Source organism: Megascapheus bottae, chromosome 3 (assembly GCF_031878675.1).
Source record: "Megascapheus bottae isolate mThoBot1 chromosome 3, mThoBot2.hap1, whole genome shotgun sequence".
Taxonomy (NCBI): Eukaryota; Metazoa; Chordata; class Mammalia; order Rodentia; family Geomyidae; genus Megascapheus; species Megascapheus bottae.
Window position 1 is genome coordinate 83220852 of NC_143511.1, and position 21066 is coordinate 83241917.

At 40.3% G+C, this 21066-nt stretch overlaps 1 protein-coding gene across 6 annotated transcripts in view; it reads right to left on the bottom strand.

The window, feature by feature from the left end:
- Mapkap1 (MAPK associated protein 1) overlaps positions 1-21066 on the bottom strand; it is a 233782-nt gene that overhangs the window by 97607 nt on the left and 115109 nt on the right. For all 6 annotated transcript variants that reach the window (XM_090330646.1, XM_090330643.1, XM_090330642.1 and 3 more), the window contains exon 7: positions 5123-5232. In XM_090330646.1, coding sequence (XP_090186772.1) covers positions 5123-5232 — 110 coding nt within the window. The remainder of the gene's footprint in view (positions 1-5122; positions 5233-21066) is intronic.

Sequence of the window (21066 nt, forward strand, 5' to 3'; positions counted from 1 at the left end):
GCTTTGAACCTCGATCCTCAGATCTCAGCCCCCTGAGTAGCTAGGATTTCAGGAGTGAGCCACTGGGCCAGCTTCATCCTTTTTTTTTTTTTGTTTGTTTTTGTTTTGCCAGTCCTGGGCTTGAGCTCAGGGCCTGAGCACTGTCCTTGGACTTTCTCAAGGCTAGAGCTCTACCACTTGAGCCTCAGCACCACTTCTGGCTTTTTTCTATGTATGTGGTACCGAGGAATCGAACCTGGGTCTTCATGCATGCTAGGCAAGCACTTTCACCACTAGGCCAAACTCCCGGCCTCATCCTTTTTTTTTTTTTTGCCAGTCTTGGGCTTGAGCTCAGGGCCTAAGCACTGTCCTTAGACTTTCTCAAGGCCAGGGCTCTACCACTTATGACTTGGCCCCACTTCTGGCTTTTTTCTATGTATGTAGTACTGAGGAATTAAACCTGGGTCTTCATGCATGCTAGGCAAGCATTCTACCACTAAGCCAAACTCCCGCCTCTCCCTGCACCCTTTTTTAAAAAAACAAAAAAACAAAAAAACATTTTTAAGGTGGGTGGAGGAAGGGAAAGGAGGACAGAAACATGAGAAGGGGTATCAAGGTTTGAGAAATAAGGCATGGACAAACTAATGCACTGACAAATGTGACTGTAACCCCTCTGTAAATTACCCCAACAATAAAATACAATTTTTTTAAAAAAGGACAGTTTTAAGTTCTAGGGAAAATTATGTGTGTCAGTGAGAAGTAGAAGTGAGAAGCCTGTTAATAATAGTGCAAGAAATTTTAAAAAGGATTTTTGAGCTAATAAAAATGTCTTTCATATCAGAAGCAAAGAATGGATAGGGTTAGGTTATTAGTATGTTTCTGTTCATCTTTCTGCAGATGACACAGAAAACCACTTCCATTTTACAATGAGAATAAACACAGAATAAGAGCTATGAGGAAATCTATTTTGCTGGGTAAATCCCACTTTAAAGCTTTCTGTCTTTTGAAGATCAAGAAGCATTTATATGTCTATGTTGCTACAAAAACTGAAACTGATCTGTCTCTATATCTCAAGAATGTCTCTATCACACTCAAAATCATGCTTCCGGACAGCGGTAAAGGCTGGTAGTTAAAAGCATTTTTTTGGTCTGAGACCAAGACTCCAACTCAGTACCTGACACTTTTGCACATTGGCTAGCATCCTACCAAGTGAGCCATGCCTCTAGTCTCAACTAACAGCACTCTAAAATAATGATATATCAAATACCGAGAGCCCAGAAGACCACTGATCAGGAACATGACCTTGAAAGAGGGAGAAATTGACGAACTAAGGTCCTTAGTCACCAAATAACAGGTTAGGATATTTTCCTGGCTAAATCCAGGGCCCTGACAGGCTATCTTCATTGTGTCAAAAACACACCCCCAACTGTTAAAATTAGTAAAAAGGTTTCATCTAATTCTTCCAAAACCCAGACTCTCCATTTACTGTTTTCTCCATCAGTGCAAAGTCTCTGCCAATAAAAGTAAATTCCAAGTATAAAGTCGGTCAGCAATAAAAGGGTAGAAAGAAAGAAACTTTAAGAGACCTTTAAGCCAGGAGTTTGACCTTGTAGTAGAGTGCTTGCCTAGCATGCATGAACATCTGGGTCGATTCCTCAATATCACATACATACAAAAAAGCCAGAAGTGGTGCTGTGGCTCAAGTGGTAGAGCTCTAGCCTTGAGAAAGCCCAAGGACAGTGCTCAGGCCCTGAGCTCAAGCCTGGGGACTGGCCAAAAAAATAAAGAGACGGGGGTGGAGGGAGAGAGGGAGAGAGAGAGAGAGAGAGAGGGAGAGAGAGAGAGAGAGAGAGGGAGAGAGAGAGGGGGGGGAGAGAGGAAGAAGGAGAGAGGGAGAGAGAGAGAGATTTAAAAAAAGACTTTAAAATGGAACAAAAAAAGACTACTGTAGTTAAGTACATGAATATTAACAGGAGAAAAGACTGCAATACGCAGAAAAGTTATGACTTGATGGAATAATTACAAACAATGTAAGTCAATATTTTAGATCAGTTACAATGATGCAATGGTATTTTATTCTAAAAAGCAAAAAACACTTAAAACCATGAAAGTTTCAATTGACAAAGCTATATACTTGATGAAAAGTTTCTGCTCCAGCATCTACTACTTTTTGATTTTTTACAAATGAAAACTGAGGAGCAAGTATTAGAGGGAAGGACAGCAAAGTATTTAAATGTTAGGATTGTCAGTAAGCACAAACCTTTATTTAACAATGAAGTAGTACAAACTCTGCATTTCTAGTCATTATTAAATGAAGACTTGGAAAAAGGATGAGAAAAGTAGAAAGTCTGTGGGCAAGTGCCCTGTTAGCCTATCAAAGGTTTTCTGAAGTGTCCTCCTAGTGTAACTAACGTCTAATGGATAAACAATATGAGAATGACTGGCCTTGCATAGCGCATACTTGTGTTGCTTAATTTCAAGTGGTATTTCTCACTGAAGTTGAATAACAGCAGAGAATGAGTTCTGCTCTCCATCAGGAAAAAAGCTATTTGACCAGAGGGCTGAGGAGTCCCACTGTGTCCTGAGTTGGGGGCATAAGGACACCATCTTGCAAACACTGAGCTGGGCTTTGTGGTAGAAGTATGGGAAGCACAGTGTCTTTAATCTGGCATCTCTCCCACCAAGTTCATGACTAAGTTCCTATGTCACAAGGTGACAAATGTTCAATACCATAGCCAACTGGGAGCACCAACAAATTACTCTTTTTCAAAGTACTTGTGTTACCTTAATGACAAAGAGTTCTCTCTTTTCAAAATCACTCTCCAAAAGAAGTCCATTCCATAGTACAAAGTTGAAAACCATCAAATACTTCATGCTAACATCATATTAATCTTAACTATCTTTGCCAAACTGGAAATCCTTTCATTTTGTGAGACCAGACTCAATAAAGCAATTGGAAGAGCCTCTTAGTTTAAAAAGCTTTCTGGATTTAAAAAAAAAAAAAGGACAGTAATTTATGTAAATGTTTCAATCTCAATTGGCTTTCCTAGCATGAAAAGGAATAAATAATGCAGATCACTGTTTTTCAGGTAACGAAACCCAAGTCTTTGCCAAGAATATGGCAGAAGACTCTGATGAAAATGGCAGGGATGTGTACACAAAGGTGACCATAAGTGTGCATATAATAAATGTGGACGCTAGGGATGGATATAGATAAACAGGTAGAAGATTGGACATAGATGATTGGAGTCAGAAGGAAAGACACTAGCTCAGCTGTATCCCAGTAAGTTAATAGGTATTTCATGATATTAAAAAAAAAAACTCAGTGACAGTGGAATTTCTATTAAGAAGGTTAAAAAAGTTCTCTTTCTTGAATAATTCAAAATGCATTCATTATTAGAATATAAATAATTACATTGGAAAAATATACTATGATGCAAAAAAATTTAGGGACAAAACAAAAATGAACCTAGATTCTAAAAGAGAATGAGTGCTTATTAAATGTCTTCGAGTACTGAAGCAATTTAAAAACTATTAGATTGGCACCTGGAACCCCAAAACATGTACTTTCCCCTGGGAAGGAGAAGCTATGCCTCTTCAATCATCCCCTAAATGCAAAGAGGTTTGACCCCCATGCAATAGATAAAAGTCACCCAAAAACTGAACAAAAGAGGTGTTTGGAAAAACCAGAACACCATTCATCCCGGCTAACGACTTGTTCATTATGAGTGATGATGGATAAAGACTTCTCATGCTGAGATGAAATCAAGATTTATATGCATTGTTTCCTCTCCCAACTTGTGGGAAGATCATCATCATTTAATTCTATCTCTGCGGCCAGTGATGGGCATCCAGAGAGCTGGTTATCAAACGGCGCAGTCAGCTGGCAAAAGCCGAAACGTGCAGTTGGCACATCTGGACGGAGCCGCCACAGCCGAGGGTGAACAATGACTCCTGGCAAGCATCCAAATTGCTTGCAGACGCTAGCAGGTCTCATCTACAATGGCCCCTACCAGCATCTCTCTCTCTCTCTCTTTTTTATGAGAATCAGATTTTCATTGCTCCATTCAATTGCTCTCCTCTGCCATTTTTTACAGCTCTTATCGTTCCCCTGGAATCCGGCCTTGAGACAGCTCATCCGTGTCCTTCACTGTGTTATCTCTTCTAACTTTTATTAAAACTTCAGCTTTCATCTGAAGATAGCTAATTAAATCTGGAACAGATTATATGCCTCCCCTTAAAAAGAGCACAAAACTATTTTCTTCAACCTAAGCAATGCTTTTTCTCTCTTCTAAAAGGTGAAATCAAAGGTGTCTAAAAAGTCTATTTACAAAGCACAGATGTCACATATAGGATGATTTATATTAAAATAGTCTGTACTATGACAAATCTTTGAGCTATTTCTCAAAATAATTATGTCCCAATACTAACCATACATTTGTCCTATATCCTTTAAAGATTAAGTTTAATGTAATAAACCTTATTTTTAAAACATAAAGTGGGGCAATGAAGTTCTGGAGGATTAGCAGCAATTTGTTTACATCAAGTGATTTATCTTTGTACAATAATGTTTTAAAAGTTACCCTCATGTGGTGAAAAATAAGAGAACTTTTTTCTTTCTCCCCCTAAATACTAGTAAATAAAAACAGTCACATGGAAAACTATACAAAACTGAAACAAACAGCAGTGACTCAAGTTTAAGATTTATTTTTTGTTTGTTTTTTTGTTTTTGTAGTGCCAGAGATCAAACGGAGAGCCATATGCATCCTCTCTCACTAATGTACATCTCTAGTTCCTTCATTTTAAGACAGCTTCACATTAACTAATGGTTAACTCAAGTAGTTCTGTCTTGATTTATCACAAATTATTAATGATGGAACGTTCATAACTAATATGGACACATTCTTCTTAAAAATGTCACTGGCCCAGACCTTTTCTAGGGCTCAGAGAAAGCATAAAATAGCTTCTTTATTTTCACTTTTCAACTAGAAACCTGTAAATCAACATTCTACCAATGATAACTGACACAACTTAGCCCATTATCAAACACATTCACACATACACCCTACACACAAATACAAACACACCCTAAATCCTTATAAGGGTTAAGCTTTATATCCAGGATATGATTTAATTATCTCACCTGAAATTTTCTGGGATCCTTTCCTTCGCTTCACTGCCTTTAGCAAGATTTCCTTCATGGTGACCTTTGTGTTGTCCACTTGAATAAGGGAGAATCCATGAGCAGCATTTCTGCAGAAAAAGACAAATATTGAATCATCACCATCATCCACCCAGAGAGATGTTATTACAATCTTTACTGTGTTTCAGAAAGTTTTAAAATAAGTGTTCATCAAAGTACCATTTATCTAAGGATAGGTTGAATAAATCTACTTCTAATGTGTGCGTGCATGGAAGGTAAATTCTATTACATGCAGTTCCAAGTGAAAGAAAAACTGGGTTTAGAACAGGTTTTTCTAATTAACTCAAGTTGAATGTAACTGCTCTGTGTGAGTCAGTAAGTAGTGCCTAGAGCTGCCTCCTAAAACATATAGGAAAAGTGGACAATTGAAAACGTTGGCTTGTGTCAGTAGATGTCACTGCTGGCAGATAGGGCCATCATAATATGCTCATGATGCTCTAGAAGAAAAATGTCATGGAGGGTGGGGCAAGGATATTCCAAAAACAATTTGAAAGGAGGAAAAGGAAAGCTCTTCTTAACTGGCCAGGAAAGTATCCATCCTTTCATCTACATACTTCAGTAGGAACAATTTCTTTACCTAGAAAGCCATCATGAGGAAGGGGGGAAAACCAAGACGGGGGTGGGGAGAGGGTAATGGGTACCAAGACATGTGAAAGGGTATCAATGTATGTGAATTAATGCACCTTCTATCTGGCAAATATCATGTAACCCTTTTATTAATTACAATAAAAATATATTAAAAAAAGAAAGCCATCATGAAATACAAATGATTATAAGAAACACTACTTTGTAGAACTACTTAAAGATAATAAAAAATTGTAAAAGTCACAAAACTTAATTTCCAAGAAAATAAGATGAAAAAGAGAAGGGAAGGAGGAAGAAGGAAAGGAGGAAGAAGAGAAGGAAGAAATATGAATGCTACTTGTAAACTTCTGGTCAAATTGGGCTGGGGAAGTCTTTATCTAGGTAAGGAAATGTAGCTAACAATAGTAGCCCATATCCTGGGTAAGGTAGGACTTCATCAAGACTGTTAATTGCAATAGCAAGTATCACAAATCCAACCCACTATGCTTGGGCATGGGAACAAAATAGGCCAATTCCAAGTAGGCTCATGTAACAAACAAGACCCAAGTTTCCAACTACGGAACAAGGGAATTGCTACAAGGAGTTTGGTCGGATTCCCATTTCTCTGTAAGAATCTCAAAGGGGAACATGGCCAAAAAACATGGCAGAATTTCATACTGACAAGAAAAGCCAAGCCCAAGCTAAGCCTTGGGAAAGCTTCCCAATGGTACAACAGGCTATGAGGGAGTCTGAAGCCTAGGCTGGACCCATCCAGGTGGCTAGCTCTCCACAGGGGACAAGGGGCCGATCTCAAAACTGAGGACCTAATTTGCTTCCCTAATACAGAGACATCTCCACACTCCCCTTCTCCATACGGCTTGCTGTTTAATCCTTGACATTCCATTTGTTAAAAAGCAAAATCCGAGGCTGGTCTGGCCAGCATGATCATCCATTTTAACTTGGTCGAGTTCTTGCTATTGAACAGCAGGCCTGAGAACTGTCAAGCTAATTTTGCTGAACACTCTGTTACTGAATCATGCCTGAGCCCTGGCCATTCTTTACCTCAGAAGCTGGACCCCATCCCAGAACAATCTTAAAAAGTTTATTTTACTGATCAAAGCAAAATAAGAAACAGCTCTTTTTTAAAAACTATATTTAGGGAGAGAGGCAGTAAGTGATACTCTGGCAAGACTGCTGCAATGTAAAGTGCCTTGTGCATTTAAAAACGTGGGGTTATTTGCTCTGGCGCTGGGCCAGTGTGTGTTTGGAACAAATGCCAATCAAGCACGCTTGGATTTGCCTTCCCCTGCTTTCTCCTTAGAAGTCAGTATGGGCTCCATCTGTGACAATACATTGGGCGATGGACGAGTAGGGCTGGAAGGCAACATAAGTTCTTGGGTTCTCACAAACTAGCACTGGCCTGAATCTCATAAACTCCCATCTACTGGGTTCTACCTGAACTTCTGTAGACCTGAGTCTACTTATAAATTGTTTATATTCTCTCCAGCCCTGTGGCTGGCTGACAATGCTATGCCTAACCAATACGTTCAACTTCTTTAGCAAAGGCAGACTTAAAAACTCAAAAGGAGGCCTTGTGTTTGGACTAACTTCCATAAATTAAAAGTGTCCCTTTAAAGATTTTTTATTTTATTTGAGCAGAAGAAAATCCCCCAGTCTGTATTTTTCTGTCATTTTACCAAAACGTACCTGGGTGACAAGGTTAAAGCAAGCAGAGGAAATCCCTGGCACTTATCATCCACAGGCATTACTGATAAATTGCGTGGTGGAGGAATAAAGGATTACCTTCTGTATTTTTTCATTACACTTTTCTTTTGTTACAGAATACATAAATCCATTGTGGCACAATGTAATATGTATCACCATGCTACACCTGCGGACGCTTCCGAGCGGCTGCCATGTCTGTGCAGTCAGGAATGATAAGTGAACCACCCGTGAATGTTAACGATAGTGATCATTCTGAGGTAACTCGGCTCTCCATCTTCCTTTACAGCCATCGTGCTGAAGCCAGGGTAGCAAGGTTCACGGGAGGAAAATGAAAATAGCGGTGAAGGGAAGGGGCGCGCCCTGCGGCCCCTGGGGTGTCTTTGCCCCAGCTCTGCTGCTGCAAGAATATGGGCATTCAAAGGAGAGTGAGGCTCTGCCCCGGGACCACGCACCCAACCAGATTTGACTGCAGCTTCCTGGGGCCAGGCCCACACACTCCACTCCTTTCTCCCGGCCAGATGCCACCTTTGCGTCTTACTCCAAGTCCCCAGCACTACTGGAGAGGAGGTTCAGGGGGGCAGCATTTTGGTTTCTGAGTGATGCGCGCACACAATCCATCATAAAGCGTAAGGACACTAAAATGAAAGTGGTTCTCTGTGCCTACCTAGGTACAAATGTTAACTCATGGTCCTGTTGAATAAACCGAAGTGGAGACTTGCTACCACAATTTTCAGCTTGACTGCCAAACGTTGGGGGGGGGGCGTTATGCCTCAATTCTTTATATCCTTGGTTATTGCGTGAGCTTTCTATTAAGCCTATTGAAATACAACTTTTTTTTTTTTTTTTTTTGCCAGTCCTGGGGTTTGAACTCAGGGTGTGTGGGACTGTATTTGGACACTTTTTGTAGCATCCTGCCACTTGAGCCACAGCACCACTTCTGGCTTTTTCTGAGTATGTGGTACCAAGGAATCTAATCTAGGGCTTTGTGCATGTTAGCTGAGTACTCTGTCACTCGCATCTTTTAAAGCCACTCTTATCCATGGAGGGCATTGGATCTGAAGGAGAAGGCAGCGGTTCCTAGTCCCACCTCCCTCCTGCTGGGTTGTGACCTGTGCAGGGTAAATGACCACAGATGGATAGGTGGGTCACACTTGGACCCAGGGTTTTGGCAGCCCTGTGGACAGGCAGCTTGCTTCCCCAGGGCAGGGCATTCTAGGAGCACCAAGCAGAGGTAGTTGCTTTGCCGCAGCTCACAGTGTTTACTTTAGGGAGCTGACTAAACAAACACTCCTAGGACTGCTTCAGTCAATTCAAAGCAAGGCCCTGTCAAGCCGGAAACCACTGAAAAACGTACAGGCACGTTAAGAAGAGATTACTCACTTGAGGAGTTCAGCTCCGTGCCAGGCAAAGCCACTGACTTACCACAGCTTTCATACCCACATTAGGCCAGTACAATGAGCACTTTCTACTAAGTAGTAAACCAAAGGTGATAAAGACACCCAGGAAATGGGTACTTTCTGTACAGGGACTGAGTCAGAGCCAAACAGGAGGGCAGCATATTGAAGAACATATGGGCTAGCAGTTAAATATCTTTTGGTTGAAATCCTTGTTTCATGGCTAACCAAAATGCTGCCCCTTACCATGAGAGAAACTCGGCTCCACCTGTGAAAAGGCTGCCTCTCTTCAGAAGTGTCGTGAGGGGGAAATGCATGATGAATGCCAAGCCCTTGGCACTAAGGCTGGCAGATAGTGAAAGGGGTTTCCTAAAATTGGTTTTCTTTGTTCCCTGCAACCCATGTCATCACCTCAAGAGGCCCAGCTGCCCCTCTCTGTCCTGGCTCTACAGAAGCATTGTCTACTTGTGTGATGGCTGGGAATACTCACTGCGCCAAGTGACTGGCAACCCTGAGGCAGCACCACATACAATCTGTTGGCCTAGTGGCTGTATCCAGGGCACTGTCAGCCAGCAGCCACTGGCCTGGGCATCTAAACTTCCCTGAAGCTCAAAGGAGTATCCTGTGGTCTCACTTTTCAAACCTTCCCTTTTGAAAACAAATCACATAATTAAATATGCCCTATCTTGGCCTGACTTTGACTTCGGATGGGAATGACGAAAGTCAGAAATCACACTGGTAGCTGGGCATCTATGGCTTACTTCTGTAATCCTAGTATTCAGGAAGTTAAGATATGTGAATTATGGTTTAAAGCTAGCCTGGGCAGAGAGACTGGTATCTCTAATCAGTAAAAAGCTGTAAGTAGAGCTGTGGCTCAACTGGCAGAGTGCCAGCCTTAAGTAGAAAAGCTGTGGGATAGCACCTAGGTTCTGAATTCAAGCCCCAGTACCAGCATACTAAAAGGAAGGAAGGAAGGAAGGAAGGAAGAAAGGAAGGAAGAAAGAGGAAGAAGAAAACCACATTTTTCTAAGATTCAGTGAGAACTTTTGGATTTGTACATTGCACATTATTCATCGTTTAACAATTATAAAAGTAACAGCAGCAACTTCTATTATTACTGATGACTTACTATGTGCCCAGTGTTGTCTTAAGCTTAAATAACATATATTTTAACTTGTTCAATCCTAACATTGGTACCACTACCATACCATTGTATAAAAATAAAGACTGGGGCCAGGAGTTTGGCCTAGTGGTAGAGTGCTTGCCTAGCACGCACAAAGACCGGGTTTGATTCCTCAGTACCACATACGTAGAAAAAGCTGGAAGTGGTGCTGTGACTCAAGTGGAAGAGCTCTAGCCTTGAGGAAAGCCAAAGGACTGTGCTCAGACCCTAAGTTCAAGCCCCAGGACTGGCAAAAGTAAATAAATAAAGACTGTTGGCATCAGGGAATTTACCTGAGACCTTTAATTTATTGGATATCGTTCTTTTGGATTCAGAAATCAGCAATGTGGTCCATAAGCTACATAGCACAGTCTAGTGAGGGAGAAAGGCAAAGAAGACAACAAACACTGGTAAATTGTCTATGACAAGCACAGGAAAGGGGCAAGATCACAGTGACATAGGGACACCTAACCCAGCCACTCATGGGTGACAAGTCAGAGAAGCTTCCTTGTGAGACGATGTCTCAGACCACACTTTGTGGCTTAGCTCTATAATATCCCAAAAAAAGACAATGGAAACACTAGGAGGCAGAAGGGCTTGGCAAGTTCTAGGATACAATGGCTGGTTTGGAGTCTAGCTTTGCTATCACTGGATGAACAGCAGTCATTCTGACTTCATTTCCACATGGACTTAGACTGTAAGACTGCTTCTGAAATGTTTACCATATCAAATAATAAACACTGAATAAGCAACAATAACTATAGGTTTTTCTTCAGCTATACAAAGAAGTGATACATAACAAGACAATGATAATAGTCAACCTTTACTAAATACATTTGCATAATCATTACCTCCCAAAACATAGGCCCATTTTAATAACAGAAGATACTAAGATTGGGTCAGGTTAAGACACTTATTTAGAGTTATACACCAAATTAACGGGTCACATGGCGGTAACCAGGACCTGGAGGAGCCACCTCTTGAGCATAGGTCTGTGAGACCATGTAGCCTGTATTGTTTAACTTCTCCATGCTCAGGAGGGAAAAGACTACCAGAAGCACATCCTCTACATGGGAATCAATGACCAACCTGTGAGAAAGGTTCAACCACCACTGTAACAAATACAGTTTGACTATAAATGTCCCTTCCCTCATTCAGACTAGCCATATGACCGAGATCTTTTTGAAAAGACCTTGGAAAATGTCATGGTTTCCTGAGTCACAGTCTCCGTTTCCAGAGGTGGGAGAAGGCTGCCAAGAACAGCACTCCTTTCTCCAGTGCTAAGTGGTTCACAATAGCCTTGCTGACATACTCCTCTGCTTCCCAATCCGCTCTGGGCCTACTTCCAGGTAGTTTCATTCCCTAACATTTCAAGGTAGAAAATAAAAACATATAAGGAAGAGAAAGCTTTGTAATAGCTGTAGCATGCCTGCTTTAAAGTCAGCCCTTCGGGTATTACTTTATCCATAAGGAGAGCTGATCCTAGTGTGAATGCTGTAGTTTGTTTTCCTTTGCACTGACGAATTTTTTTTTTTTTAAGATCAAAGCGTATTGTGTGAGCATGTGATGTTTGACATTGGACAAAGTACTCTTTTTCAAAACAGACATTTTCCAAAAACATAACTCGCTAGACTAATGGGCAGTGAGAAGCCAAAATGACTGCCCTCCGCCTTCTCCTTGTGTATCTTTGCCAGAGTCCTTGGGACTTGCCAAATCTGGTCATGCCTGCTTAGCTTGCTCGACTGATTGTGCCAGAAAAGAAAATAAGACACAGATGTATTTGAGCTCTTTGAAATGCCAGTAAGAGAGACAGCTAATGGCTTCATTTCGACCCTCCCCTTCCAGCTGGGCACAGGTGGGGGATAATGAGGTCCCTCTCCCTAATCAAACTCAATTATTTACTACTCTATATAACCACAAAGACATTCACATTCAGTTCAGAATATAAAACACACCGTGAGCTACTTCCAATCACTGCCATTGGGTATTTATAACAAACTCAAGTGGCTAACAGTTTGCCTTGGCAGGAGTTTAAGTGTGTAAAGTTTTGCAAACTATTTCTGTTCAAATATGTCCTGCTGAAATGGGGTCCCAGGCGGGGTTCCATAACTGTCAGGTCAGTGAACTGCATAACATCTGAGAATGTATTCACCATGCAGTGCCGACAGGATCTGGAAATCAAACGCTTCGTTCTATCGCAACCTTCTGAGAAGCATCATGGTTTTTTCAACAGCAAGACTGACATGGTATTAATAAACATTACAAGTCACTAGCCTGACATGTACATAGCAGCAGCTGACAGACTCCAACATCAGGGGAGGGGAGAACAGAGGAAATCAAAATGAAACATAGTAACTAAACATGGCCAAAGGGGGTATATCACATTAATGTCAGAAATGTGAGGCTTAAACTTTTAGGTGATACAGTAACTAAAGCAACAACTGGTATAATTTTGGAATACCAAAGTAAATTGATAGCTATCTAAAATGTGGACTTTTATTGTAGGAACAAAGCATATCCTGGCATGATTTCAACGGACAGACATTCCAGTGAGCAAAACATACATGCTAGGCTTGTCTGACCTTTAAATTCTTAGAAGTGTATAATTAATGTTTTCCATCTTTATTATTTGCTCCAATATTTCTGTCACTTTAAACAGACACAAAGAAGAATCTTTTCTTTTCTCTAGACAGTAGCTGTTGCCAAAAAGGAAATCAAGTCAGATTTACAAATACAAAATTAAACAGGCTGCATATGGTACATTTCCACACACGAGGACAATCTGGACAATGAAAATGTTTGCTAATACAACAGAATGAAAAGAAACAACACACAGTTGGCCCTCTATGACTCAAGCAAACAATAAATAACTAGGATGATTTATACCCATCTTGTCAGGCCTAGTTACAAAAAGCGTGTGTGTGTGTGCGCGCGCGCACACACACACACACACACGCACACACACCTTTTATTCCAGGTCCTATTTTAGCTCTGCTCCTTACCAAACTGTGCAAGCTTAGGTAACTATCTCTCTCTGATCCTCCACTCACATATTTATTATAAAATGAGTTGCTTTTACAGCCTAAGTGAGATAATATTTGCTACAGACATGTGAGTCAGTATGCCAAATGTCTCCCCTTTTTTTCTTCTTTTCCTATTCTTTTTTTGACCAAAAGACAATACCATGGAGCAAAAGAGGCTTCAAAGTAATGATGTCTAGTCACTTGGTGTATATTTTGAAGGTAAACCAAATATATAAAGAAGGTGAACAGAAACTATAAAAATCCTTTGGAATAGCCATCAAGCAGGAAGTTGCCATGAGTCTGGGACAGGCCTCTTAAGAAGACAGCTCTCTTTCCCTTTGTGTGGAGCTAAGAGAAGCCAAGGCAGTCTCCTCAGTCCTCAGGGCCTTGCTGCATGCAGCCTATAATCCTCTGCCTCTTGGTTCTTCACTTAAATGGCAAAACCCTATCTGGACCCCATGTGCTTAACAGTGCTTAGTTGGAACCATTCCTTCCCCGTGTTCATCTGCTATATTAAACTTATTATTTTTTTTTTTTTTGCTGGTCCTGGAGCTTAAACTCAGGGCCTGGGCACTGTCCCCGAGCCTCTTTGTGCTCAAGGCTAACATTCCACCACTTTAGCCACAGCCCACTTCCAGCTTTTTTGTGTAATTTATTGGAGATAAGAGTCTCATGGGTACTTTACTGCCTGGGCTGGCTTTGAACAATCCTCGTCAGAGCTCAGCCTCCTGATTAGTTAGGATTACAGGCGTGAGCCACAGGCACCCAGGCTGTATTAAACATTTTCAAGGAAAACATAAAAGGAGTTGCATTGTTCTTACCAACATCTGATCTAGGAATTTCTGTCCAGGCTATCAGCCTCAAAACTTTTCTTCCTTTCCTCTTTTCTTCCTCTTCCTCACTCTTAAGTAGGATCCTGGTATGACACTTCATATCAACATGTATAATGCAATGATACCATCACAGTTGCTTTTGTCATGACCATTTTTTAACCCCAGAAATTCTGACTGAATTAGCCCTGTGCTGAAGGATGGAGGAGTGTGACCAGGCAGGCCTGCTGCATATCCTACCACATCTAGAGGATCAGCCGGCCTTGGCTTGCTAGTGATTGCTGGCAAGCAGCTCTTCTTCAGGGGTTGGGCACCATCTGAAATTCAGCTCTAGATCAAGCTTTGGGGGCCAGTCAAGATCCCTCTTATTCCTATTATCCCCTTCATCACTCTCCCATAGTCCTGATAATTATCCTTTCTCAGTGCTTAGGTTTAAATTATCAGCAACTTAGAGATTCCAGTTTATATACACATTGTTCTGTCCAATATCAATCAACAACAGGGATAGCTCAGAGTCCGCTTTTGGATTTGGCAAGTAGGCAGTTTGCATTAGCAGGCTCCTCGTTTTCAAGCTGTTAAAATAATCTCTTCTCTTTCCTCAAGCAACTCTTACATTCAGGGGTATCCTGAGGCCTCAGAGCCTAGGAGGCAAGGCCAGATTTAGGCCTGACTGAGGATAATCAAAAGACAATTCAACTCCGGAAGACAATTTTAACACCACATTATCTACTTGGAACATTCTTTTCCAATAGAAACCCATTTACATTAACTAGTCTTCTAAAATGTAAATAATTGTATGCATAGTAATTCATTATCTTTACATGATGGAACGAAGGGAAATCTTTCCATCTCTCTTTTTCTCTCTTTTCTTTTCCTCCCCTCCCTTCTTTCCATGCAGGGGACTGAAGAGTCAGTACAAGTCAGGCAAGTACTCAGCACTGACCTATATCCCCACCACTAAAATGTTCTTTTGTATGAAAAATACTCTATTTTGTAATTTTTCTTTCTTTTTTCTTTTTTGCCAGTCCTGGGCTTGAGCTCAGGGCCTGAGCACTGTCCTTGGACTTTTTCAAGGCTAGAGCTCTACCACTTGAGCCTCAGCACCACTTCCGGCTTTTTTCTACGTATGTGGTACCGAGGAATCGAACCTGGGTCTTCATGCATGCTAGGCAAGCACTTTAACCACTAGGCCAAACTCCCGGCCCTCTATTTTGTAATTTTTCTATGATAGTTATGTATACTGCCTAATAAAAATAACCTACAGGAAAGTTAAATCTCATTTGTATCTTAGTATGAATTATTCTGATTTTATAAATCTTTGATAGAGATAAAACCAATGATGTGATGACAAATATATACTAGGGCCTAAGCCAAAATTAATGTTCACAGCAGCATCTTCTGAGGTTCAAGGGCCTTCCAGAGTCAACTAATGAATTCACAGACTAAGTTTCAGAATTTAAAATTTAAGTTCAATGAAAAACATATGTACAGAGATATACATCCAAACCACATATAAATTATACACATATATCATCAACAATGAGCAAAAATGATATGTCTATCATTATACATGGTATATAAATATTATATATATAAAAAGACATACACACACACACACACACACACACACACACACACACACACACACACACAGACATAGGCCACTCCCAGTCTTGTACGTACTCCTTTTTCTACAAGGCTGAAGAAATGCTGAATGACAGCTAGAGAAGAAACTCCTAGGAGCCAGGCGCGGTGGCTCAGGCGTGGTGGCTCATGCCTGTAATTCTAGCTAGTCAGGAGGCTGAGATCTGAAGATCATGGTTCAAAGCCACCCAGGCACAAAAGGACCTGAGACTCTTATCTCCAATTAATCTCTAGAAAATAGAAAGTGGGGCTTGGCTCAAGGGACAGCTCGCAGGCTGAGTTCAAGCCCTATGATCCACCGGAAAAAAAAAAAAAAAAAGAAAAAAAGAAAACAAACATACAGATGTGATTGAAAAAAACAAACTTATTGGAATAAGCCTGGGGATGAAAAACAAATCTAGCCCATGTTTTTTGCATTATCTACAGCTTTTTTTTTTTGGGGGGGGGGTCCAGTCCTGGGGCTTGAGCTCAGGGCCTGAGTACTATCCTTGAGCTTTCTGAAGTCTAGAGCTCTACCACTTGAGCCACAGCATCACTTCCAGTTTTTTCTATGTAAGTGGTACTGAGGAATCAAACCCAGGTCTTTATGCATGCTAGGTAAGCACTCTACCACTAGGCCAAACTCCCAGCCCCATCTATGGCTATTTTTATACAATATGACAGAGTAGAGCCACAGAAACTACATGACACACAAGCCTCAAATATTTTCTATCTGGCTCTTTATGGAAAAAGTCTGCCAACCCTTGTGAAAAGCTGTTGAGATGTGGGGGTTGTAGCAGCTAGAGTTATTTAACATCACTAACAGACTTCATAAAGGTCAACTCGCATCACTATGAGCTGCACGCAAAAATAGTTTGTTAAACTGAGAAAAATGGTGGGGGAAATCTGGGCATTAGGTTTCTGCAGCAAGCTTTCTGACTTCTAACGAATGTGTGCTCTTTGGGGCCCAGGCTGCACTGTGCACAGGTATCAATCAGGTGGTGGGCTCACTGCCACACAGCTCAGTCAAAAACAGCAGCAGGTAGGGTAATCCCAGCCATCATAGTTTACTGGGGCCGGATCATGATGACGGGGTAGGAGGAGATAGGTCTTTCAGTCTGTGTATATGTGCTTTAGAGTTATTAAACTGAACTAAGAGCCCTACACTGGCTAGGCAGGAACTTTACTGCTTATGTCTTGCTCAAGCCCTTTTTGCTTCAGTTATTTTCCAGATATGATCTTGACTTTTGTCCAGGTTAGCCTAGACCACGATCCTCCTATTGATGCTTCCTGGGATAATAGATAATAGCTGGGATAATAGATATAGACCACTATACCCAACTTCTTATTGGTTGAGATGGGTTCTCATAAACTTTCTGAGCTGGCTGCACACCATGAGCCTCTCAATCTCAGTTACCCAGTAATAAGAATGATAGCCAGCTGGCTTTCAGTTTTCAAACAGTTAAGTCCTCAACAAACCAGTATGAATTAGTCATGCTAGCAGAAAGGATGATGGGACAAATGGAAAGAGGACTTTTCTAGTAGACAGCATTTGCATTTTGGGGAAGATACAGTCTAAATCAGTTGGGCCATTAAAATAATGTACTGGTAATTAAAACTACATTTATCCTTTAAAAGGAAAATAATAATGGTAATCATGTTTCCATGAAAATAAAAATCAAAAGACTCAGCTGACAAGTAAAACATTTAACACTCATTAAATCCAACACCATCAATTTAATTTCAGCAAAACATCAGCATTAAAGTTAATTTGTACTTTATAAATGTTATCATTTTACTTGTACTTAATTTGTAATTTTGTTTAGGTTGTATAAAAATATGGAACTTATAGCTAGAATATTACAGAACTTTATAGTTATAGCTTTTCATTTGTATGAATTCTGATAACATTATATAAAAAATTGAAACTTAACCTTAATTGAAGATAATTTAAAGATTTCATATATCATGTGTAAAAAAAATTCCTGTTATCCTCATCATATAGGAGGAGAAACTAATACAAGGTAAGAGGATGTCTAGGGTCATGGAGCAAGTGACCAGGGAAGCTGAGACCTGAACCTAGGTTTGACAAAATTCAAAGCCTGGGCAGCCTCACCTGAAGGGCAAGATGGTATGGTGAAGGCTATAGGGTGGTGGTTGCCACCACCTCTGAGGCCAGAACATAACTTAGTACTTCCTTATAGTCAACAAGCAGGAGCCTCTTGAGGTTAACAGGGCTCAGTGATGGTGGTTGGCCCAGAGTTCTCCCTGTAGCCCACAGTAACTTAAACAATTCATTTACTCCTTCTCCTGAAGACCTGTGCTAGGTGCTAAGAGTACACACAGTTATTTGTAACTTCTTAGTCTCTAAGCAGTGTATGGGCTTGCCTATCTTTGAAAACTTTTGATCATAAGAGAACCAAGCTGAAAGAATTTCCATTGTCTACCACCTACCTGCCTGCTTTCAGTGAAAGTTATTCCTTTTTAATTCCAGGTGAACAAGGTCATAATAAAATCTGAGCTACTTGGAGGTTAAATGAGTTGGCCCTTCATATTGGTAAGTATTAGTTTACTTTTAATTGTCAGATCTGCTTCCTTCTTTCTGCCTAGTCCAGAGTCTTCTCTGTTAGTTTTTAATTCCTTCTCTATTAGAAGATGTGGAGGAAGGAGAAAAGGAGCTGTGACTTTCTTCATGAAGTTCTCCTTTAGACAACACTAGACCAGACCTTGGCAACTCCTGAGACTCTCTGCCCTGCAATCGAAGAAGTATTTTTTTAGTTTAGAATATAGACCAGAAAGTAGGGTGAGATTGCTGAACCAAGAACTTACACTTAGGGAAATAGTCAACTATTTTATCAGATAATTGAGAAAAAGAAATAATTTATCAGCACTTTTATCCTAATGCTCACATGTAAAAATTTCATTTATCTCATGTTTTCAGAAATATTCCATACTTGTCAAATAGACTTCCTTGAACTTTAAAATAGAAAAAAAAAGATAGGCTGAGGTATCTATTTAAGAGTAGAAATTCAGAGATGGTGGCAATTTGGAAGAAAATAGAACATGGAGATTAAAACTGTTGCTAAACCTCTGCCACTACCCCCAATCTTTCCCCAGAAGGCAGTGCCTGCCCTGGGAAGGCTATTACCCAGCCCCAACCCTTTGTACTGAAAATCACTGTTTTAAAGGCGCTTTCTGTTTTTCTTTTTGTCAGTCCTGAGATTTGAACTCAGGGACTGGGTGCTGTCCCTGAGCTCATCAGCTTAAGGCTACCGCCCTACTCTTGAGCCACAGAACCACTTCTGGTTTTCTGGAGTTAGTTGGAGATAAGAGTCTCATGTTCTTAGTGCACAGGCTGGCTTTGAACTGCGATCTCAGATTTCAGCCTCCTGAGTAAGCTAGGATACAGGCGTGAGCCACTATGCTTAGCTCAAGGTTCTTTCCTTTCTTTCTTTCTTTCTTTCTTTCTTTCTTTCTTTCTTTCTTTCTTTCTTTCTTTCTTTCTTTCTTTCCTCCCTCCCTCCCTCCCTCTCCTTCCCTCCCTCCCTCTCTCTCTCTTTCTTTCTTTCTTTCTCATCCTGGGCCTTGAACTCACAACCTGGGCTCTGTCCGCGGGATGTCTCAAGGCTAGAGCTCTACCACTTGAGTCACAGCACCATTTCTGGTTTTTTTCTATGTATGTGGTACCAAGGAATCGAACCCCCATCTTTGTGGATGCTAGGCAAGCACTCTACTACTAGGCTAAACTCCCAACCCTCAAGGTTCTTTCTTAAAAGTACTTCCAGTCTTCTCTAGACAACACCAGATAAATCTGGTAATTCCATGAAATATATTAATGTTTGTGTACTAAAATCTCTTCTAGTTACTTTTTAAAGCAAAAATATAAGTAAAAACATTAAAACGCCTCTGAATATGTTTCTGCTTTTTGCAGAACTGCATAGGAAAAAAAAAACACTTATGCTAAAACCTTATACTTAGATTGAAAAAGATGTTTTTATGTGTTCTACAGATGGCATCATATATTAGTGCATCTTTTAGAGGATTATTTATCAATAAAAAGTAAATGTTTGGGGATAGGTTGTATAGCCCAGTGGTGGAGCACTTACCTAGTACAAAGCCCTGGATTTAATTCTCATTGTTCCTCTCAAATTAAGGATTCTAAAGAAGTTTATGCCCTCTCTGGGGCTGGGAATGTGGCTCAGTGGCAGAGTGCTTGCCTAGCATGCATGAAGCCTCTGGTTCTATTCCTTAGTACCATCTAAACAGAAAAGACCAGAAGTGGTGCTGTGGCTCAAGTGGTAGAGTGCTAGCCTTGAGCAAAAGAAGCTCAGGGACAGTACCCAGGCCTGAGTTCAAGTTCCAGACTGGAAAAAAAATGAATAAATAAAAATAAAAGATGTTTATGTCCTCTGACCAATAATCCTGCATAAAGGAAATGATCCTAAAGAAGTTATTCAATAAAAATACAAGGCGCGCATATACACACAAACACATGCTTGAATGTGCACACACACATGCACACACAGTGTAATTATTCAATTATTCAATGATTTATTAAAACCCAAACAGGAAACAGTCTAAATATTCTGTGATATACTTCCATTGTACCTCATATATTTTTCTATTAACCGTAATTTGACAACCATCTTCTCCCTAGACAGTTATTTCTATGAGGGAAGGGTTATCTGTCTAGAGCTGGAATGCAAAATTGCAAGAATTAAGATCAAATATTAAAAGAAAAAACTTAGAAAAAGATCAACTATTGAAATATTTATGATATAATGTTAAGTAAAAACAATGTAAAATTTATAGATACCTGGTTTTAGTTCTTTGCCCAAAAGCCAAAATGCTCATATATAATATGTAGTCTAACCTCATCCTTATAAAAATCTCTAACAAAGGCAATCAGTTATAAATGGACAGGAATAAGTCCTCTCATGAAATCCCTCTTTAGAACAGTGAATTTGCAGCTTCCTAACAGCAGGGGGTGCTAAAGGGATCACTATTGTTCCCAGGAGATAGCTTAGAGAGAGGAAGCCGCTCACCCTTACCACTGGTATTTAGCTGCTGGGTGGACCCAAATGGACAAAATTACATTTTTGTCTTCACTTCTGATGATTAGTATTTTCTTGGATTACAATATAACAACCTGAGTGTTTGTAGTGCTGGTGGCCATCATTAACAAATATCCTAACAAACACCATAGCACATTATGCAGCATTCACTTTTTAAGGTATTATTAAGGTAAAGCACAGAGGAGTTAGCGTTTCAAAATTCAGGTACTGAGAACATTACTTTTTTGGTCAATGTCATCCCTTCCTTTGCTTCTTAAATAGTATTTACACACATCACTGCTTAGACTCAAGACTGCAGAAGGCCTGCAGCTGAACCTTGTTATTTAATCTAAAGCTAAACATGTTATTCAGTGGCTTAAAATAACAGAATTATTTTCTTTTCCAGTGAATTTTATTTTATGCACTTAGATACACTGTGAGAGAATTTTCTAGACTTTTCCAGAGTGCCAAAGGCACAGAAATGGTTAAGAACATCTGCTCAGTCCAAA